The 24,296-nt window shown below is 45.9% G+C and overlaps 1 protein-coding gene across 1 annotated transcript in view; it reads left to right on the top strand.

The window, feature by feature from the left end:
- LOC124612743 (glucose dehydrogenase [FAD, quinone]-like) overlaps window positions 1-23,831 on the top strand; it is a 55,305-nt gene extending 31,474 nt beyond the window's left edge. The window contains exon 3 of the mRNA XM_047141126.1: window positions 21,305-23,831. Within this exon, the coding sequence (XP_046997082.1) occupies window positions 21,305-22,894 (1,590 nt within the window). The 3' untranslated portion in view covers window positions 22,895-23,831. The remainder of the gene's footprint in view (window positions 1-21,304) is intronic.
- Window positions 23,832-24,296: the final 465 nt, after the last annotated feature.

Raw genomic sequence — 24,296 nt, 5'->3', positions numbered from 1 at the left:
CAGCGTATAAAAGAAAATCCTGTAAGACAGGTGTTGACAACTGCTTACGAACCAAAGCACGAATTTTTATGCCACTCTCTCTGTCTTGTAATTCTCTGCTCTGCTGTGAAGTTGCATGTATCGGAAAAAGTAAACATCACACGGCTGACAAAGTGAGGTACGTGAAGATAGCTGCCAATACATTACATTATATACTTACTTGACTGTTAATCATAGCTTCGGATCTTTTACTTTAAATAAAAGCAAAGTAAAGTATCTGGATAACCAGAATTTTATCGAATAAAAAAAGGGCCACGATCAAGAATCGAACACGGACAAGCAGTTTGGTTTTCTAACACCTTCACCGTTTTTTTTTTTTACCCAAATTTACTGGAATTGTTTTTCTTGTTTCAGTGATTATTTCCACATCTCAGAATATTCCATCCTGTTTTTTACCACGATATGTTATGTATAAAGGATTCGAGCTGAAAGTGCTACCCCAAAGAAATTGCCGCCGGGGTTTTGGAAGAAAAATTCATGGAAATAGCAGTACGACAATGTTCCCGCGCGCTTATCATTGTACGTGAATGTAATTTTAGCCGAAACAAAGCCTCCAAAGATTATTTCCTACTCACGGATCTGAAGATAATCACCCAAGGACGAGCTTCTACCCCTACTGAACCGGTAAACTTAGGATTGAATGAGGTGAAGGTAACGGCGAACATTTTCCTCCACTAAAGCTTTAAGATTTGTACTGTCAGAAGTTTATTGTGTCTTATGAGGGGTAGTTTGAAAGGGGCAAACATAGTTTTGATTGATTGAAAATAAGTTCTCTCGTATTGTTTTTTAAGAACAATTCGTACCGTTCGGTCATATTACGAAAAGTTTGAGCTTATGGTTAGGTAATGCAATCGGTGTATGGCATATTTTGACCGTGAGTCGCATTTTGTGGAATTAGACCGCCAAGTGAAAGTTGTTTTATTTGTTGCCACCTGCATGGCGATGATAATCAATTGAGGATGAGGATAACACAACCCCCAACTCCTGAGCGAATAAAATATCTGACCCAACCGGGAATCGAACCCGCTCCTCTGGCATGGCGTTCAGCGACGCCGATCACTTTTCTTTTTTAAGCTAACAGAAAACGATGCAACTACACGCGTTCATTCACCATATTGCCCTCAAATGCTTATATACGAATCAATGCAACGAGTGTAAAGAGGTATATATATATATATATATATATATATATATATATATATATATATATATATATATACTCCTGGAAATTGAAATAAGAACACCGTGAATTCATTGTCCCAGGAAGGGGAAACTTTATTGACACATTCCTGGGGTCAGATACATCACATGATCACACTGACAGAACCACAGGCACATAGACACAGGCAACAGAGCATGCACAATGTCGGCACTAGTACAGTCTATATCCACCTTTCGCAGCAATGCAGGCTGCTATTCTCCCATGGAGACGATCGTAGAGATGCTGGAGTTAGTCCTGTGGAACGGCTTGCCATGCCATTTCCACCTGGCGCCTCAGTTGGACCAGCGTTCGTGCTGGACGTGCAGACCGCGTGAGACGACGCTTCATCCAGTCCCAAACATGCTCAATGGGGGACAGATCCGGAGATCTTGCTGGCCAGGGTAGTTGACTTACACCTTCTAGAGCACGTTGGGTGGCACGGGGTACATGCAGACGTGTATTGTCCTGTTGGAACAGCAAGTTCCCTTGCCGGTCTAGGAATGGTAGAACGATGGGTTCGATGACGGTTTGGATGTACCGTGCACTATTCAGTGTCCCCTCGACGATCACCAGTGGTGTACGGCCAGTGTAGGAGATCGCTCCCCACACCATGATGCCGGGTGTTGGCCCTGTGAGCCTCGGTCGTATGCAGTCCTGATTGTGGCGCTCACCTGCACGGCGCCAAACACGCATACGACCATCATTGGCACCAAGGCAGAAGCGACTCTCATCGCTGAAGACGACACGTCTCCATTCGTCCCTCCATTCACGCCTGTCGCGACACCACTGGAGGCGGGCTGCACGATGTTGGGGCGTGAGCGGAAGACGGCCTAACGGTGTGCGGGACCGTAGCCCAGCTTCATGGTGACGGTTGCGAATGGTCCTCGCCGATACCCCAGGAGCAACAGTGTCCCTAATTTGCTGGGAAGTGGCGGTGCGGTCCCCTACGGCACTGCGTAGGATCCTACGGTCTTGGCGTGCATCCGTGCGTCGCTGTGGTCCGGTCCCAGGTCGACGGGCACGTGCACCTTCCGCTGACCACTGGCGACAACATCGATGTACTGTGGAGACCTCACGCCCCACGTGTTGAGCAATTCGGCGGTACGTCCACCCGGCCTCCCGCATGCCCACTATACGCCCTCGCTCAAAGTCCGTCAACTGCACATACGGTTCACGTCCACGCTGTCGCGGCATGCTACCAGTGTTAAAGACTGCGATGGAGCTCCGTATGCCACGGCAAACTGGCTGACACTGACGGCGGCGTTGCACAAATGCTGCGCAGCTAGCGCCATTCGACGGCCAACACCGCGGTTCCTGGTGTGTCCGCTGTGCCATGCGTGTGATCATTGCTTGTACAGCCCTCTCGCAGTGTCCGGAGCAAGAATGGTGGGTATGACACATCGGTGTCAATGTGTTCTTTTTTCCATTTCCAGGAGTGTATATATATATATATATATACATATAAGCGGTCCACCGACCTCAGGGCCTGAAAGCTAGCCGATGTTTCTTCTATTTTTGCTATGTAAAACAGAACGTCTCGGCATTTCCATCAAACACCTAGTCACACCTATGGACTGCCTTAACCAACACTCTGTCTAGTAAACATGAGATTTACCACGTTAGCAAAATTTTCTCCATAGTGCGGCAGATGCGAGTCGTCCTAATTTGTGGTAAGCATGTGCTGCTGAAACGGCAAAAGGCCATCACCCTTCCTCCACCATACCAGCAATAAAAAATATACAAATTGTGCAAATGGCTCTGAGCACTATGGGACTTACCATCTGAGGTCATCAGTCCCCTATAACTTAGAACTTCTTAAACCTAACTAACCTAAGGACATCACACACATCTATGCCCGAGGCAGGATTCGAACCTGCGACCGTAGCGGTCGCGCGGTTCCAGACAGAAGCGCCTAGAACCACTCGGCCACACCGGCTCAAATTGAGCAATTAACCAGCATCGTGAAGCAGAAAGTGATTTAATAACCCTTGATAACTCGACGAAAACACTCGCTTTTTTATCTACACACATACATTATTCACTGATAAAAAATAGGTCCTAAAAATGTACGTTAAAAATTTCAAGAGCATGATGCCGTTAGAACGCTGGAAACTTTAAACGCTGTATCTGTTTGCAACGCAGAAGCTGCTTATTTCAGTAAGGGAAAATTACACATTAAGTGTTACCTATCTAACGCTTCCCAAAAGATCCGCAGCGTCTAGAAGAGTCTTGGAAGGTGTCGCTAGATGGAAGTTAAAATCGCATTATGACGAGCACTATGGGTGACTGTGTGCTGTCTGTTGCACGTTAGCCGTAGTCTCTATCCTAAACAGAAAAATTTACAATCAAAATTTATTTAATGAACTCCAGAAGAACCGATCAGGTATTACACTTAACTAACCATTTCCCGTAATTCTATCTCACAGTCTACATGTGACTGGGGACTACGGGATGGGGGGAAGCGTGCTCGCATGCTCAATGCGAAATAGTTTAACGTACTGAGTAGATGCATGATTTATTCAACAGATGGAGCATGCTCCTGAAAGTGCATTTACACGGAACAAACCTAAAAGCACAAACCTTGCGGTCGCATATGAGCAAACGATAAGAACGTACCGTTAATTTGTTAGTCGGCAACCATGTGTGGTCTAAGGAAACGCAGAATGGACGCTCAAATTTCTTGCACACGCAAAGATTCTGAAGCAAAGTTTGCTACTTTACAGTACTGAATGAATCGTCAAAGCCATCTCGTGATTCAGAGCGAAAACTGCCATGACAATTGACTGGGCACACAATACACGAAGTGCACTGGCATCGTTCGGGTCCATCTAAGTTAACGTAAAACGGTACGGCAAATGCCGCTAGCGAGAATTCCGTTCTTGTCCTAACCAATGAATTTACTTCTAATAGATAAATCTGGCCCAAAATCGAAGTAACTACCATCGAAACAGGAATACGCACTTAATCACGGAGCAGCGACTGCTTCCTGCGACTCGTTCCGTTCGCGCCCCAAATAAATTGTCTCGCCATGACCAATCGTCAACCTGCTTTTTTTAGAAAGAGCGGGCGTTTTCCTCCATTCTAACGATAGGAAATTCCTCATCCTTTCGGTGCAAAATTCACGTTCGGGAGGACGACGCTTCAATCCGCGTCCTGCCACCTGGATTCAGATTTTCCACGATTTCCCTAAATCGTTCCAGGCAAGTACCGGCTCCTTTGACAGGGCACGGCCTGTTTCCTTTTCCGTCCTTGACACAGTCCGAGATTGTGCGCCGTCTCTATCTTGATGTCGACGGGACCTTAAACCTAATCTTCTTTCCTTACTTCGTAGTAATATTTTCTGTTACGATCAACGGCTGAAATTCTGAAGGCCTTACTCAGTATCCGGATTCGAAACGGCGGACCGCGCGCCCGCACACCTGGAGAGGCGGTGTCAGCCACCTGGAGCCTCCACGTGCCTTCCAGGCCGGCCAAGTGCTGCCAGCCGAACTTGCCTACTTGAGGGTGTTTGTTGTTTCACCTACGTTCGCTCATAATGAGCGGTCATCTATCTTTAGGACAGGTGGTTATACCCCTGACTTCTGCTGTTGCAGCGATGTAACACAACTTGCTCTTTAAATTACTCACATTTTCGTCACGTCTACCGTCTCTGTGGCGAATATAACCAGACTGTTGGAGCAGCGGGGTCGCTGTAAGCTGCAAGTTATTTTAGCAGCGGTAACACACACTGTAAACGGTCACTCCAAGACAGCTTCAAAGTGCGATCGCGATTAGCAAGAGAAGTTTTCTCCGGCCACTAAATTGCAATGCATTCCATCTACTCCACATTTCGCACCATTAAAAGCTTCGTGTCCAGTCTGTTAAAATTCACCGAATGGTGTCTAGGAAAGATGCAAATTGATGTGGCGTTCCCGTGCAGTATTTGGTTTAAGGATGAAGAATTTCACCAATTCACTAGCAAATCAGTCTTCACAGTATGCCTATCAGACAGTTGAAAATCATCGCTAGGTTATAAACAACGACCTTGATCAGTGTTCGTGTGGTGCGTAGTTTTCAAGGAACTTATCTCCGCTCCCTGTTTTAGTGATGTGACCCTAAGTAGCCACAAGCATATAAAGTTATCACGTCCTCCTGGAAAGCGTGATAAGTTCGTAACAGTTCTAGCTGTTACGTAGTGTGCCCGTCCATCACAGCTAGGGACAACAGTGATAAAGGAACTCGGCGACACTGTTAGCCGGTTCCTTCTAACTGACTACTCGCCGTTAAACATCAAGTCCACACTGTCCCTATCTGAGCGTGTGCAATCACGGCTGCATTAGAGTCGCTTTCAGATGTTTCGTCACGAGGAAGCAGAGTGGCAGAACTTTACTCACAACTCACCTGCACTGCTTTACGGCGACGTGATTCACCAGACTAGTACGTTGCTACGAAAATTGTTTCCAAGTTGCGACACGTAATAACAACATGTATAAAATTTCAGTGAACTTCATACATTAATTAGTAGGTGAACTAATATTAAAACAAAAATGTAAGCATTTCATTTTACGTTTATAACTAAACGACGTAGCTTTTAAAATTGTAACATCAAGGCAAGTAAAATAAACCTAGAGCATCATCTTTATATTTTACATCACGTCACCAGTTATCTGTCTGTTCGCATACCAAGTTTTATCAGTCCTTTATAAAATCGGTTTAGATCTGTAAGGTCAATTTTTTTAGAATCTACCAAGAACCTGTGTGAAGAATTTCTCAAGCTCTTCGTTGTTCTGCGCAATCTCTAGAGACTCCCACTTCAAGATTACTTCCCTTCGGTTCAGCCGATGCTCTCCGCTGGCGATTACTATAGCTCCTCTCTCCTGCACCGAATCATTACATTGTTCAAAGAGACAGATTCTGTCGTTTAATGAAACCACCCTTCGACAGTCAAGCCCAAGGAAAAAATAATAATTTTTGAATCTTATTTATAATATTTTAGGATATTGATTCGCGACTCATTCTAACGAACACTTAAACCTTTTCGTGCGAGTTCTGGTTTCTCTTATTTTATTGTAATGATCATATCTCCCTATTTTCACACTTTGAGGAGAAAGCCGGTGACTGAAATTTCACGAGAAGGTCCTGCACCAGCGGATAAGGACCTTCCTTTTAATCACTGCCAAAACAACTGGTGTACCATACCTGTGGCATTCTTTCTCCTATTTCACGATGATTCAAAACGAGCTGCCGTTCTTTGAAATTTTTAGATGTCCACCGTCAGTCCCATCTCATGCGGATATCACAACGCACAGAAATACTCCAGAGGAAGGCGTAGAAGCGTCTTTAATAGACTTGCTGCCTTTTTCTAAATGTTCTGTCAATAAATATTAGTGATTGGTTAGCTTTCCACAGAACATTATCTACGCGATCATTCCGATTTAAGTTATTCGTAACTGTAATCACTAAATATTTAGTTGAATTTACAGCCTTTGGGTATTGTAATTTATCGTGTAACAGAAATTTAGCGAATTTCCTTCAGTACTCACGTGCATGACTTCACATTTTTCATGATTTACAGTCAGTTGCCACTTTTCACGCCATGTAACTATCTTGTCTAAATTGTTTTCAAATTGCATTTGATCATCTGATGACTTTATAAGAGGGCTGCTCAGACTGACTGCTAAATCTTTTATATCTATCAGGAACAGCAGATGGCCTATAACACTTCCTTTGGGGGCACCAGATATTACTTCAGTTTTACTCGACGACTTTCCGTCAGACTCACGAATCAAGTCACACGGATGAGTCCTGGGACAGGCAGTTTACTTAGAAGTTGCTTGTGAGGAACGGTATCAAAAGTCTTCTGAAAATCTAAAATTACAGAAACAGTTTGACGTTCCCTGTCGATAGCACTCATTACTTCGTTGCAATAAAGACCTAGATGCGTTTCACGAGAAAGATATTTCCTGGCCGGCCACTGTGGACGAGCGGTTCTAGGCGCTTCAGTCCGGAACCGCACTGGTGCTATGGTCGCAGGTTCGAAACCTGCCTCGGACATGGATGAGTGAGATGTCCATGGGTTGGTTAGGTTTAAGTAGTTCTATGTCTAGGGGACTGATGACCTCAGATGTGCTTAGAGCCATTTGAACCATGTTTTTGATATTTTCTGCGTTCGTGTTTGCTGCTTGTCAATAAATTGTTTTCTTCGATGTTATTCATAATGTTGGAACACGGCATATGTTCCAAAATCCTAGTGCGAATCGACGTCAGCGATAAGGGTTTGTAATTCGGCGGATTACTCCTATTTCCTTTCTTGGGTATTGATGTGACTTGTACAACTTTCCAGTCTTTGGGTCTACATCTTTCTATGAGCGAGCACCTGTATTTGATTACTGAGTTTGGTGCCATTGTGTCAGCGTACTCGGAAAGAGACATGACTGGTATACTATTTAGACCGGAAGCCCTGCTTTTGTAAGTGTTATTAGCTGCTTCGCTACAGCGCGGATATCCACTTCCAAGTTACTCAACAGTTGTTCTTGATTCGAATTCTGGAATGTTTATTTCGTCTTTTTCTGCGAAGCAACTTTGGAAGACCGTGTTTAGTAACTCTCTTCAGTGGCAATGTGATGAAGAATATCACCATTGTCATCGTACAATGAAAGCACAGATTGATTTTGGCCACTGGTGTACTTTACATAGGACCAGAATGTCTTTACGTTTTCTGTCAGATTTCGAGACAATGTATCGTTGTGGCAACTAGAAACATCAGAAAAAGTTTTGCATCACTCTGGTTCCCAGAACTACGGAAGATAGACATTGACTGTGGATACTGTATCACAGACACAGTCCCTTTGACTGTTCAGAGAAGTCACTAAACCCGCCCAAAGATATAAACAACCATGCCTGAGCAGCGCCTTTTAGACGGAGGGGGGTCCGACAGCCGATCAGTTCCAGTCATTCCACCGGGAAAGAGGTACACGGCTCATGTTGTCTGCGTCTCGGAGTGAACCAAAGCGATGTTGTTCGGACATGGAAGAGATACAGAGAGACAGGAACTGTCGATGGCATGCCTCGCTCAGGCCACCTAAGGACAATTACTGCAATGGATAACCGCTACCTACGGATTATGGTTCAGAGGAGCCCTGACAGCAACGCCACCATGTTGAATAATGCTTTTTGTGCAGCCATAGGACGTCGTGTTACGACTCAAAGTGTGTGGAATAGGCTGCACGCTGCGCAACGTCACTACCGACATCCATAGCGAGGTCCATGTTTGCAACCACGACACCGTGCAGCGCGGTGCAGATGGGACCAACAACATGCCGAATTGACCGCTCAGGATTGGCGTCACGTTCAGGCATATGCCTTCAACCAGACAGTCGTCTGAGACGTGTTTGGAGGCAACCTAGTCAGGCTGAACTCCTTAGACATACTGTCCAGCGAGTGCAGAAAGGTGGAGGTTTCCTGCTGTTTTGGGATGGCGTTATATGGGGCCGACGTACGCCGCTGGTGGTCATGTAATGCACCCTAACGGCTATACGATACGTGAATGCCATCCTCCGACCGATAGTGCAACCGTATTGGCAGCAAATTGGCGAGGCATTCGTCTTCATGGACGACAATTCGCGCCCCCATCGTGCACATCTTGCGAATTACTTCCTTGAGGATAACGACGTCGCTCGACTAGAGTGGCCAGCATGTTCTCCAGACATGAACCCTATCGAATATGTCTGGGATAGATTGAAAAGGGCTGTTTATGGACGACATGACCCACCAACCTCTCTGAGGGACCTACACCGAATCGCCGTTGAGGAGTGGGACAATCTGGATCAACAGTGCCTTGATAAACATGTAGATAGTATGCCACGACGAATAAAGGCTGGCATCAATGTAAGAGGGTGTGCTACTGGGTATTAAAGGTATTGGTGTGTACAGCAATGTGGACCAGCACCTCTGAAGGTCTCGCTGTATGGTGGTACAACATGCAATGTGTGGTTTTCATGATCAGTAAAAAGGGCGGAAATGATGTTTATGTTGATCTGTATTCCGATTTTCTGTACAGGTTCCGGAACTCTCGGAACCGAGGTGATGCAATACTTTTCTTGATGCGTGTGTATAAGTTCGTGCTAAATTTCGAACTGATGTAAAACTTCGCAAAGTCTCACTTGTGTAGTTCCCGTGGTGTCCCCGTCTGTGAAACAGACACATTCGCGAATACCTTATCCCTACCCGCCGGACGCCTCTTATATGAAGTGTTCCTCATAAATCCATTCAAGAAGCAAGCCCTACTGCCACATTCTTAATGATTCCCCAAAATGCACGTACGTGGCCACTTAACCGCCTGTCAGACAGCGGAGCAAATGCTCCCATCTTCTGTCGTTACTCCTCTTTTGATTTCTCAGAGACTCACCTCAGTTCCTCTTCCGCCAAAGTTGTTAACTGTGTTTTATCACGTCCTCTTTTTTATCGATCCCTCTCTGGAACCCATTGCTGTCCCTTCCTATAACTTGTCGCTTTTCAACAACGAATGCAAACTGTGTCTATTTTCCCCTTGCGCAATAGCAACGACTAGCTGTTTTATGATGTTGTGTATGAGATGGAACTTGTATCATACTTATCGTAAAGTATGTAATATGTAGAACACGTGGTTAGATTGTCTAATGGCCCTAATATTGCCAGATTAAATAAATCAAAGGATGAAATAAAAGAAATAAACATGCGGCGCGGGGCTGCGATAACTCAACGTGCTGAGTTGTCTGACTGGAGCTGTTTACGGAATGCGACTGTGGCGAAGGACATCGAACTGCACATGACAGTTACGTTAATAAACTAACGAACCGCAACAGCCTGTCAAGCATGCTTACAGTTGTTGCAGTAGTACACCCATTTCTGACGACGAGACAGTGCTTTGTTATCTTCTCATTATTTGAACTAGTCCAATATATTTTATGTCTTTGAAGTCTTCTTCCAGTTTTAAAAACGCGGATGCCGCAACTCGGCACCTGCGAACGTCACAGTGACGTGGCGCAAGTCAGAGAAGTGGCCGCCGCGAGCGCTCCTGGCTGCGGACTGCGCCCCCTCCCCCTCCTCCTCTGACGGCGACCACTGCGCCCACGCCCTGCTGGCTGCGGACTTTCCGCGCTGCCCACACCAGCCAGTCAGTGTGCATGAGCAGCGGCGTCGGCTGGGCTGCCGCTCCCTGTCTAGCTCTCCGCCCCAGGCGTTGCTCTACACGCGGCACGGCTTAAGCTTCCTTCTGTCTGCTACCATTCTTTTCCTCATTACGCGACGTGACACACTGCAGCACTCAACAATTGAGGGATTCTTCTCTGAGTTGAAAGTTCAGTTTCTCACACAGTGCTTATTTCTTTATCTTAAATTCGCACTCGATCAACACAATTCCGGTTCACTTTTTCGGTTATAGGTAATCTCTGCTTTTTTTAAAGCACCTATACATCGAATTTGTTGTAGTTGATCGATTTTGCCAACTTAACTGTATTATCTTCAAGGTTCAAATGGTTCAAATGGCTCTGAGCGCTATGGGACTTGACATCTGAGGTCATCAGTCCCCTAGAACTTAGAACTACTTAAACCTAACTAACCTAAGGACATCACACACATCCATGCCCGAGGCAGGATCCGAACCTGCGACCGTAGTGGTTCCAGACTGAAGCCCCTAGAACCTCTCTGCCACAAGAATTGTCTTAAACAAGAGAACGAGGTCAATTTTATACTACTAAATCATTAGCGGTAAACTTCTGTAGCCTCGCTCATCGTTTAAATCTCTGGTCGTCATAGAACGAAGACAAATGAGGTAAAACAAATTCGAGGTATCACCAGAAGGCAAGGCAAACGGAAGACAGTTTTGTTAGCAAAACTCCTGGAAATTTAAGTCCACTGTTGACGAAGCCAAATACAACATATTGATGCGGACTATCCCGGAGAGTGGTGTCGTCATCAAGTAGACCTGACAGTGGACGTTCCAGTAATCCATTGGCACACTGAACAAATTGTAGGACCTTCCTTAATAGATCAGGCGTGAGCTACATGCAGGAAGCGGCTACTCGGTTTTACAAGTGGGATTTTTAGGAGAGGGGATACCCTCTAGACGCCCGGTAAAATGCGTTGCGAGTCCAGATGCAGGAATGACATTTCATCTTCGTATTATTTAACTGTAAGAGAGTCGCAGAACTAGTCTCACTTATAAACGGTAACATTGCCTTCATTGTACTAGGAATAGAAAGATGAGTGAAATCAGATGGCCGGCTGGAGTGGCCGAGCGGTTCTAGGCGCTTCAGTCTGGAACCGCGTGACCGCTACGGTCGCAGGTTCGAATGCTGCCTCGGGCATGGATGTGTGTGATGTCCTTACGTTAGTTAGGTTTAAGTAGTTCTAAGTTCTAGGGCACTGATGACCTCAGAAGTCAAGTTCCATAGTGCACAGAGCCATTTGAACCATTTTTGAAATCAGATGTCAACAGCAGTAAATTTCTAAATTCAAAAAAATAGTTCAAATGGCTCTGAGCACTATGGGACTTAATATCTGAAATCATCAGTCCTCTAGAACTTAGAACTACTTAAGCCTGTCTAAACAAAGGATTTCGAACACATCCATGCCCGAGGCGGGATTCGAACCTGCGACCGTAGCGGTCGCGCGGTTCCAGACTGAAGCTCCTAGAACCGCTAGGCCACACCGGCCGGCCCTTCTAAATTCAGACACGACTGTGAATCGCAAAGATAGGTTGAATGCTGGTGGCGGAGACGTGATAAAAACACGATAACATGTAGTGAGATTAGTGCAGATCCGGAGTGCTAAATAATTCGGGTGAAGACAAATGTTAGTGGTGGATCAAGAGAAGGACCGGTAATGGCGAAACATATGACGGGAAACTTGGAGAATCTTTCAGTAAATTTTCTGGTCATGCTGCAGTTTTAGGTCGATATTTCAACTTACCCCTATATTCTAGGAGATTCAAGTAATTAGGAGTTGTAGTAATGACAAGGAAATGTTTGAAATTCTTTTAAATGCCTTGTCCGAAAATTACCTTGAGAAATTAATCAGAGAATCGATTCGTGAAGCTAACAGCTGGTGATGAACCCGAACACTTCGAGTCAGCGTTCAAGAGGGGATCAGTGATCATAAGGCCGTTACAGCGTCACTGAATGCGGCTGTACATGTAAATAAAAACAAAGTTAGGGAGACCTTTCTGCTTAGCAAGAGCGAAGAAAAGACAGAATTCAGACTATCTAAACGGTCAGCACGGAAATTTTGTCTCTGGCACTAACAACGTTGAGTATCAATGGACAAAGTTGAAGAACACTGGACAATACGCTTTAGACAGGTATGTGCCAATCCGAGTTGTGAGGGATGGAGAAGACGCGCCTTACGTCGACACCCGTGTTATAAATATGCTACGAAAGCTAAGAGATGTTCATTGTAAATTTAATCTCAGCCAAAGCTTCACAGACGAACAAAAACTAAACGGAGCCGAAACTAACGTAAGGACAAAATCGTTCAAATGGCTCTGAGCACTATGAGACTTAACTTCTGAGGTCATCAGTCCCCTAGAACTTAGAACTACTTAAACCTAACTAACCTAAGGACATCACACACATCCATGCCCGAGGTAGTATTTGGAAAAAGCACAGGCATTTCCCCTTTTCAAGTAGGATCGTAGAACAGGCGCACAAAACTGTAGCCCTATATCTCTCACGTCGGTCAGTCGTAAGATTCTCGAACCTGTTTTATAGTTGGTGTACTATGACATTTCTGGAGACCGAAACTCCCTCAACATGAGATCCAAATCAAGTGTAGTGTGAAACGCAGCTGGCTGTGTTGGTCCAGGTGACGCGGAAGGAGGTGGACACCGGCGACCTGACGTGGGAAGGCGCTCGGTACGGTTCCGAACCACCGCCTAATGGACAAAATACGAGCGTATGGGATATCAGACCAGCTGCGTGACTGGACTGAAGAGTTTCCAACATACAGAACACAGTACGTCATTCACAATTAAGACAAGTCTTCAGACGTAAAAGTGCCTCGGGCGTACCGCAGTGGAATGTCGTAGGTGCATTACTTTTCACGATAGATATATAGATATAAATCACAGAACAGACAACATCGGAAGCTCCGTGAGGCTTTTCGCGGCGATGCTATTTATTCTGCACGAAGCTGCTACGCCAGAAAACTGTAGCGACACGTAGAAAGGTGACAGTTGACCCTCAGCGTTAACAATTATAGCGTGCTGGATATACACGGACAGAGAGACGGTTTAGTGTATGATAAAACGACTGCAAAACAATCACTAGAAGCGGCTACTTCCATAAAATATGCAGCAGTACTTGTAAGGACTGATTTAAACTGGAGCGACCACGTAAAATTAATTGCAGAAAAGGCAGAGGCCCAACAGATTCATTGGAATAAACCTCAGGAAATGAAGTCCTTGAAGAAAATAGGTAGCTTACAAAATCTTAGCTAGACCGACACCTGAATATCGTTCGTCACGCTTGGGATCTGAACCAAACACTATTGATAGAGGAGGTAGAGAAGATCCAAAGAAGAGCAGCACGTTTCGTTACAGGTTCATTTAGCAAGCACCAAGGCGTCACGGAGATGATCAGCCGACTCCTGTGGCAGACGCTGCGTCAGAAGCGTTCTGCATCACGGCGTGGTTTACTGTTAAACGTCCGACGAGATCGTACGGCCTAGTGGAGTCAACAAGTATACTGCCACTTGCTACGTACATCTCGCGAAAAGATCGTGAAAATAGATTTAGAGAGATCCCAGCGCACGTGGAGGCTTGCCGGTAGTCGTTCTTCCCGCGAAACGTTCGCGACTGCAACAGGGAAAGGGAAAAGTGACAGTGTCGCATAAAGTACCCTCCACTACACACCGACAGATGCTTGCGTAGATGTAGATGTAGAAACGTAAAAGGTCTCTGCAGCTCATGCGAAAAGAGACATAAAGAAGTTCAAAGAATGTGTAATCTCCTTCCATGGCTCCTCTCTCAGTTCTGAATTCCTCGCTAACCTGAAACAAAGTCTAAAGGGAGTGCATGCTCTTCGGTATACTCTCATATGCTGAACAAATGCATTTTAAGACCAAAGGCTTTTTCTGTGTGTTTCTATGTCCCAGAGACACTGGGCAAATGTTTCATCGCCGCGCGGGATTAGCCGAGCGGTCTCGGGTGCTGCAGTTACGGACTGTGCGGCTAGTCCCGGCGGAGGGTCGAGTCCTCCCTCGAGAATGAGTGCGTTTGTCCTTAGGATAATTTAGGTTAAGTAGTGTGTAAGCAGAGGGCTGATGACCTAAGCAGTTAAGTCCCATAAGATTTCACACACATTTTGATTTTGAAATGTTTCATCAATCCAAAGATAAGCAACGGGCCGTCATGAAAACTAGGGTTTATAATTGTCAGGAGTGTCAGTCCCGCTGTATAGGAGGGAATGGGAAGTCAACCTGTAGCAGAACCACAGAATACCATGGCAGCTGCAGATCAAAGGAGACAGATTTATCCTTTGCTGAAAATAGCTTAAACTACAAACATGTAATAGATGTTAGAAGTCCTACACACAGAGGGAAAGAGTGCAATGCACACTCAATTAGAAAATTTTTTGTTGTTGTGGTCTTCAGTCCTGAGACTGGTTTGATGTGGCTCTCCATGCTACTCTATCCTGTGCAAGCTTCTTCATCTCCCAGTACCTACTGCAGCCTACATCCTTCTGAATCAGCTTTGTGTATTCATCTCTTGGTCTCCCTCTACGATTTTTACCCTCCACGCTGTCCTCCAGTACTAAATTGGTGATCCCTTGATGCCTCAGAACATGTCATACCAACCGATCCCTTCTTCTAGTCAAGTTGTGCCACAAACTTCTCTTCTCTCCAGTCCGATTTAATACCTCCTCATTAGTTATGTGATCTACCCATCTAATCTTCAGCATTCTTCTGCAGCACCACATTTCGAAAGCTTCTATTCTCTTCTTGTCTAAACTATTTATCGTCCATGATTCACTTCTACTCATGGCCACACTCCATAAAAATACTTTCAGAAACGACTCGATGTTAACAAATTTCTCTTCTTCAGAAACGCTTTCCTTGCCATTGCCAGTCTACATTTTATTCCTCTCTGCTTCAACCATCATCAGTTATTTTGCTCCCCAAATAGCAAAACTCCTTTACTACTTTAAGTGTCTCATTTCCTAATCTAATTTCCTCAGCATCTCCCGACTTAATTCGACTACATTCCATTATCCTCGTTTTGCTTTTGTTGATGTTCATCTTATACCCTCCTTTCAAGACACTGTCCATTCCGTTCAACTGCTCTTCCAAGTCCTTGGCTGTCTCTGACAGAATTACAATGTCATCGGCGAACTTCAAAGTTTTTATTTCTTCTCCATGCTTTTCAATACCTACTCCAAACTTTTCTTTTGTTCCTTTACTGCTTGCTCAATATACAGATTGAATAGCATCGGGGAGAGGCTAAAACCCAGCCTCACTCCCTTCCCAACCACTGCTTCCCTTTCACGCCCCTCGACTCTTATAACTGCCATCTCGTTTCTGTACAAATTGTAAATAGTCTTTCGCTCCCTGTATTTTACCCCTGCCACCTTCAGAATTTGAAAGAGGATTCCAGTCAACATTGTCAACAGCTTTCGCTAAGTATACAAATGCTAGTAACGTAGGTTTGCCTTTCCTTAATATTTCATCTAAGATAAGTCGTAGGGTCAGTATTGCCTCACGTGTTCCAACATTTCTACGGAATCCAAACTGATCTTCCCCGAGGTCGGCTTCTACCAGTTTTTAGATTCGTCTGTAAATAATTCGCGTTAGAATTTTGCAGCTGTGAATTATTAAACTGATAGTTCGGTAATTTTCACATCTGTCAACACCTGCTTTCATTGGAATTGGAATTATTATATTCTTCTTGAAGTCTGAGGGTATTTCGCCTGTCTAATACATCTTGCTCACTAGATGGTAGAGTTTTGTCAGGACTGGCTCTCCCAAGGCTGTCAGTAGTTCTAGTGGAATGTTGTCTACTCCCGGGACCTTGTTTCGACTCAGGTCTTTCAGTGCTCTGTCAAACTCTTCACGCAATATCATATCTCCCATTTCATGTTCACTTACATCCTCTTCCATTTCCATAATATTGTCCTCAAGTACATCGCTCCTGTATAGACCCTCTATATACTCCTTCCAAATTTCTGCATTCCCTTCTTTGCTTAGAACTGGGTTTCCATCTGTGCTCTTGATATTCATGCAAGTGGTTCTCTTTTCTCCAAAGGTCTCTTTAATTTTCCTGTAGGCAGTATCTATCTTACCCCTAGTGAGACAACCCTCTACATCCTCACATTTGTCCTCTAGCCATGCCTGCTTAGCCATTTTGCACTTCCGTCGATCTCATTTTTGAGACGTTTGTATTCCTTTTTGCCTGCTTCATTTACTGCATTTTCATATTTTCTCCTTTCATCAATTAAATTCAATATATCTTCTGTTACCCAAGGATTTCTACTAGCCCTCGTCTTTTTACCTACTTGATCCTCTGCTGCCTTCACTACTTCATCATTCAAAGCTACCCATTCTTCTTCTACTGTATTTCTTTCCCCCATTTCTGTCAATTGTTCCCTTATGCTCTCCCTGAAACTGTACAACCTGTGGTTCTTCCAGTTTATCCAGGTCCCATCTCCTTAAATTCCCCCCTTTCTGCAGTTTCTTCACTTTTATTCTACAGTTCATAACCAATAGATTGTGGTCAGAGTCCACATCTGCCCATGGAAATGTCTTACAATTTAAAACCTGGTTCCTAAATCTCTGTCTTACCATTATATAATCTATCTGAAACCTTCTAGTGTCTTCAGGGTTCTTCCATGTATACAACCTTCTTTCATAACTCTTGAACGAAGTGTTAGCTATGATTAAGTTATGCTCTGTGCAAAATTCTTCCAGGCGGCTTCCTCTTTCATTTCTTAGCCTCAATCTACATTCACCTACCACGTTTCCTTCTCTTCGTTTTGCTACTGACGAATTCCAGTCACCCATCACTATTAAATTTTCGTCTCCCTTCACTACCTGAATAATTTCTTTTATCTCATCATACATTTCATCAATTTCTTCGTCATCTGCAGAGCTAGTTGGCATATAAACTTGTACTACTGTAGTAGGCGTGGGTTTCGTGTCTATCTTGGCCACAATAATGCGTTTACTATGCTGTTTGTAGTGTCTTACCCGCACTCCTATTGCCCTATTCATTATTAAACCTACTCCTGCATTACCCCTATTTTATTTTGTATTTACAACCCTGTATTCACCCGACCAAAAGTCTTGTTCCATTTTTGAATTTTCTAACCTACCTGCCCGATTAAGGGGTCTGACATTCCACGCTCCGATCCGTAGAATGCCAGTTTTCTTTCTCCTGATAACGACGTCCTCTTGAGTAGTCCCCGCCTGTAGATCCGAATGGGGGCCTACTTTACCTCCGGAATATTTTACCCAAGAGGACGCCATCATCATTTAAGCATACAGTAAAGCTGCATGCCCTCGGGAAAAATTGCGGCCGTAGTTTCCCGTTGCTTTCAGCCGTTCGCAGTACCAGCACAGCAAGGCCGTTTTGGTTAGTGTTACAAGGCCAGATCAGTCAATCATCCAGACTGTTGCCCCTGGAACTACTGTTCTGCCCCTCTTCAGGAACCACACGTTTGTCATGCCTCTCAACAGATACCCCTCCATTGTGGTTGCACCTACGGTACGGCTATCTGTATCGTTGAGGGACGCAAGCCTCCACACCAACGGCTAGGTCCATGGTTCATGGAGGGGGGGGTTAGAAAAATTAGAAATTAAAAATCAGATGTGTGTATCCCCACATCTACCTCTTAGTGAGCAAACTCAAGTCAGTTATTCACCCATTTAGACAATGTTACAACCTACAAATAGATGACGACACAAATTCCCATTCCTGGATGCATTGTTGTAAACGCTGTGAATGTTGTAGATTACCATTGCAGCTGTGTCAGACTTGTCGACGAAGAAAACTTTTGTAGTTCAAGTCCCGAATCGATAGATTAAGAACGTGATTTACTGATCTGTGTTTGGTTACAATCGTTGGCATCAGTTGTGTATTAGAAAATGCGACTATAACCCGAAACCTGGGTCGTATAATAACAATAAAGATTGTGAAATAAGGTTAAAAAACGTGTTTCGTTTACTTAATAGAAGTTTAAAGAACTGAAATGGAAAGAAAGACGATGTCATTACTCGAAGTCATTTTCAGGTAAATGCAGGGAACTGCTATTCGAGCAAGACAGTGGATGAACTCTGCTGCCTCTACCGTATACCTCGCAAGCAGACTGCGAAAATAAGGCTGCTGCAGAGTGCGCGTACCGAAGGAAACAGACGAAGCTTTACTCCTCGCAACATTTGTGCTCCCAGTGTTTGAGAAAGCGACTGAAGTACAAAGTACTACCGACCACAGAATGTTAGCTTACGGGCTGTACATGCCTGTTCAAACGTATAGCCACACGGTGACGTCTGAAAACGACCCACGCTCTCATCGGACATTTCCCTAACGTCTGAAAGAGATACATGCTATCTACGAACATTTTCCTCGCTTTTTCATAATAGTTATTATACGTTTTCATCTTACATTTTTTTGTTTTCTCTGCAGGATTAATACATTGTAAACGTTTTGCCGCTGGGTTTCGATATACATTGTGCACAATATGCTGCTGCTTCAAAGTACGCGTTATAAAAATTGTGATGTGTCCCACTTAGATACTAGTTTGATGCCTATTTGTTTCAGTCAGTACTACAACCTGGCCTCCTCAGTCATTTTTCGCTGTACCAATTAATCGGAACGACGGGATCCTGTAATAGGTATTAGACATGGAGATGGAGGAGGTACTCCAACTCGAAGAGCTAAATATGAATAAGATTATTTTTAAATATAACATCTGTCTCTTACAAATTACTTGGAGATCATTCGTCTGAGTAGCAATTCGATGTCTGAAGGTTAACAAACGTAATGGCTGTAGAAGCACAAGTCACTGAAGAAACAGTTATGACAAGTATAATAAATGAGATATTATTTTACAAATCCCAAGGATTTGCTGGGATCAATACGTCAACACATACAGCACTTGTTGAGTCATACTCCGCAAATAGAAGCTGCTGTGTTATCGGTCTTTCTTCCTTTATTCGTGATGGAAGTACGAAGGTAGTGTTTCAATGAAATGATTAAAATACAGTGGAGTGAAATGCGTGCAGACATGAAAAGAGAACAATGTCGGCATGCTAGACCATTTTCAGTGTATTCACTCTGCAGTAATCCAGCATCAAAAGCCACTGTGATGACTTTATCCAGAGTCTGCGAAGAGCTGTGGTATCCCTCTATGCTTTAATCATTTCATTAAAACTCCGCGTTTGTACATCGATGACGTACATAGGAAGCGCGTACAACAAAGCGGAAATTTTTATATTTGGAAATACGACTAATTACTCTATGTGTTGACATATATTGTTTCGAGGCAATATTTTGCTTTATGACTAATATAATTTCATTTACTATGATTGTACACAAATACGAAGATCAAGGATAAATAATCTTGACGTGTTGTAAAAGAGACACATATTCGTATTTTACAGCGTTTTGTATTCTGTTTCAGTTGGGGTACTCGCATTATCTCTATCAAAATATCGGTACAGTTTAATCTCACAATTTACACACGTTTCGTCTTCCACCACTGCGTGCTGCGGTCAAATAACAAAGATCTTGCTGGGACGAGAGTCTCTTAGAATTTTCCTTTTAGCCTCGATCGAACACAAGAACACTCGCCGAACAATTATTTTCAGAGTGGTATGCATTGAGAAGTGGGTCAGTACGGATGTCAAGTGTGGTGTTCGAGCAGCAGGCAGTCTTAGGGTTTTTATGCCACAATTATCATTTCTTTCACCTGTGGCACTGCTAGTTCAAAGGTCACGGCATGCACCTCCAATGAGGCCAGTCCAAGTAAGACACTGTGGTGTTGGCAGTAACCTGCAGATTGACGATTGTGGAGGGAAAAACTAATCCAGCAAAAACAAACCATACCCGTGGTCCGAGTGTAGACGACATCTACATCTACATCTACATCTACATGATTACTGTGCAATTCACATTTAAGTGCTTGGCAGAGGGTTCATCGAACCACAATCATACTATCTCTCTACCATTCCACTCCCGAACAGCGCCCGGGAAAAACGAACACCTAAACCTTTCTGTTCGAGCTCTGATTTCTCTTATTTTATTTTGATGATCATTCCTATCTATGTAGGTTGGGCTCAACAAAATATTTTCGCATTCGGAAGAGAAAGTTGGTGACTGAAATTTCGTAAATAGATCTCGCCGCGACAAAAACGTCTTTGCTTTAATGGCTTCCATCCCAACTCGCGTATCACATCTGCCACACTCTGTCCCCTATTACGTGATAATACAAAACGAGCTGCCCTTTTTTGCACCCTTTCGATGTCCTCCGTGAATCCCAACTGGTAAAGATCCCACACCGCGCAGCAATATTCTAACAGAGGACGAACGAGTGTAGTGTAAGCTGTCTCTTTAGTGGACTTGTTGCATCTCCTAAGTGTCCTGCCAATGAAACGCAACCTTTGGCTCGCCTTCCCCACAATATTATCTATGTGGTCTGAAGTTGTTCGTAATTTTAACACCCAGGCATTTAGTTGAATTGACAGCCTTGAGAATTGTACTATTTATCGAGTAATCGAATTCCAACGGATTTCTTTTGGAACTCATGTGGATTACCTCATACTTTTCGTTATTTAGCGTCAACTGCCACCTGTCACACCATACAGCAATCTTTTCTAAATCGATTTGCAACTGATACTGCTCTTCGGATGACCTTACTAGACGGTTAATTACAGCATCATCCGCGAACAACCTAAGAGAACTGCTCAGATTGTCACCCAGGTCATTTACTCGTATATAGATCAGGAAGAGCAGAGGTCCCAGGACGCTTCCCCGGGGAACACCTGCTATCACTTCAGTTTTACTCGATGGTTTGCCCTCTGTTACTACGAACGCGCCCGGGCCTCCTCTGGTTGCAGGCAGACTGGGCCTACCTGACGGAGCCGGACGGGCATTCGTGCCTGTCCCTGAAGGGCGGCCGCTGCTCGTGGCCGCGCGGCAAGGTGCTGGGCGGCTCCAGCGTGCTCAACGCCATGGTCTACATCCGGGGCAGCCCGCAGGACTACGACAGCTGGGCCGCGCTCGGCAACGACGGCTGGGCCTACCGGGACGTGCTCCCGTTCTTCAAGAAGCTCGAGGACTTCGACGAGAAGGAACTGAAGAAGAGGCCGCACACAGAGTCCGTGCACAGCCGCGGCGGCCCGATATTCGCCACGATGCCGGAATTCCTCGAGCCCTACACGGAATCCCTGGTAGAGGCTGCCCGGGAGCTCGGGTTTAAGATAATCGAGGACTACAGCGCCGAGCCGAACTTGGGGTTCGGCCGGGTGCACTGCAACATCAAGAACGGCACCAGGTGGAGCACCGCCCGAGGGTACCTGGCGCCGGCCAGGGACAGGAAGAACCTGCACGTCGCCAAGTTCGCCTACGTCACCAAAGTACTCGTCGACCCGGAGACGCGGACGGCTTACGGCGTTCGGTACGTGAAAGACGGCGAGGTAAAAGAAGTCGGAGTCAAGAAGGAGGTAATCGTATCGGCGGGAGCTGTCGACACGCCCCACATACTGATGCACTCCGGAATCGGGCCGAAAGATCATCTGGAGGAATTCGGAATACCCGTAATAAAGGATCTGAAGGTCGGATACAACCTACAGGACCACCTGATGTACACCGGGTTGTACTACACGTTAAAGCCGCCGACGAAGACGTCGCCCGAAGAGACCGCTTTCCAGTACCTGGTCAACAGGACGGGGCCGTTGTCGACCACCAGAGTCAGCTCCTTCACCGGGTTCCTCCGGACGGACGAGGCGCCCCCCAACCTGGTGGGCCTCCCGGAGGTGGACTCGCCGACCTACCCGGACATGCAGATGCACTACATCTACGTGGAGAAGGAGCTGGCGGGCGCGCTGGCGCACGACTACAACTTCGGCGAGGACGCGGCGGCGGCGCTGGCGCGGCTGACGGAGCGCCACGACGCGCTGCTGGTGATCCCGACGCTGCTGGCGCCGACGAGCCGCGGCCGCGTGCGCCTGGCGGGCGCCGACCCGCGCCGGCGCCCCCTCGTCGACGCCGCCTACTACGCGGACCCGCGCGACCTCGACAACCACGTGGCCGGCGTGGCGTTCGCGCACCGCATGGGCGCGACGCGCGCGCTGCGCGGCGCGGGCTTCACGGTGCGCGACCTGCCGCTGGCGGCGTGCGCCGACCGCCGCCCCGCCACCGAGGACTACTGGCGGTGCTCGCTGCCGCAGCTCACCACCACGCTCTACCACCCGGCCGGCACCGCCAAGATGGGGCCCGCCGCCGACCCCGACGCCGTCGTGGACCCGCGGCTGCGCGTGCACGGCGTGCGCGGCCTGCGCGTCGCCGACGCCTCCGTCATGCCGCTCGTCGTCCGCTGCAACACCAACGTGCCGTCCATCATGATCGGCGAGAAGTGCGCCCACATGGTGGCCGAGGACTGGCGGCGGCGCGACGCCGGAGCCCGCCCGCCCAAGCAGGAGCTGTGAGGGCGCGGCTCCGGTCCGCCCGCTCAGCGGACATCACCGGTTTCCGGCAGTGTCGCCCATCCTTGGGCCCCATTCGTAGTGGCACTGTAGCCAGTCTCACGAGAAAACTACGTTTCTTACGTACAGGATCTAGCCTGCTCGAACAAGTCAGTGCTGGTCGTAGTTTTTAGTCGGTGTTTTGCACCCTCCATTAGGCAACTCTTAAACTCATCCCAAATTTGCGCCTTACAAAATTCGATACACAGAGAATTTCGTTTGGCTCCATGCGGTGGAGGAAGTCTTTTTCAGTCATGTGTCCCTAACCTAACCCACTTAGCCGACACAGTTTCCTCGCTGTTTAACGTGGATTCTCAACTGTGTGTCGGTTGTGGAGACTTCTCACATTGCTGGGAGGTAAAGGCAAACTGAAAATTGCTGTTGTCCTACCGGGATTCGATTCCGCTATTTCTCGGTTGCCAGGCATGCTATACCGCAGGCCCGGCGCCGAATCAGTTATAATACGTAACAGACATTTCATTGCTAACTCGGTCCTCAAACGGATGGAGCACACAACTTCTCTCCCTTAAACTAAATGAGCACTGTGGCGTCGAAACAGTACATCCTGTACAGTAGGACAAAGAGAGACACTGACATACGTATATCAATGTGAGTATGATGGTCGACAGTGCCGGAAACTGGCAGTCGTGAAATAATAGACAGCATTCGACACAAAAGTGTTTTTTTTTTTTTTACCTTCGCTCGGACGCTATAGGCGACCACGGTTGTTCTATCACTGCAACAAATTTCATGATAAACAGTGATTGATACACTCAGTATGTGCCTCCTAGTAGTTAACAAACGTTAGGACTTCTTATATTCTGCATGCTGTGCGTCTCTGGATATCTGAAAAAAAAAGGATAATTATGTATCACCGACAACTGCTGATGAAATAAGCATATGTGTGTATTGTTTATTGTCTACTGAACCGGGGACCTGGAAACGACGGGGAGACTTCGTTTCGTCGTAGCCCTCAGTGGTTCACAACCCCACACCGAACCCAGGGTTATTGTGCGGTTCGGCCCCCATTTGACCACCCCGGTAACGTCTCATACCAGACTAGTGTAACCCCAAATGTTTGCGTGGTACAGTAATTACGCTGTACGCGTATGTGGAGACAGTGTTTGCGCAGCATTTACTAGAAACTTGTTTAGATTTCTGTCAAAAATGATGGTAGTTCTCATACTAGTACCCAGCCTGTATGTGTGAAGAAAATCGTGAACATACCTGTTGTTGGATTCTTTGCTTAACTATCGACAGTTAGAAGCTCTTTCCATATTTTGTTTTTACGTCGACTTGTAAATAGAAATCTGCTATCCTGTTCCTCAGTGTGCCACGTGGTAGCAGGGAACAGCTCTCCGCAGCC

This window comes from Schistocerca americana, chromosome 4 (assembly GCF_021461395.2).
Source record: "Schistocerca americana isolate TAMUIC-IGC-003095 chromosome 4, iqSchAmer2.1, whole genome shotgun sequence".
Lineage (NCBI taxonomy): Eukaryota > Metazoa > Arthropoda > Insecta > Orthoptera > Acrididae > Schistocerca > Schistocerca americana.
This window is presented reverse-complemented; position numbering and strand designations above follow the sequence as displayed.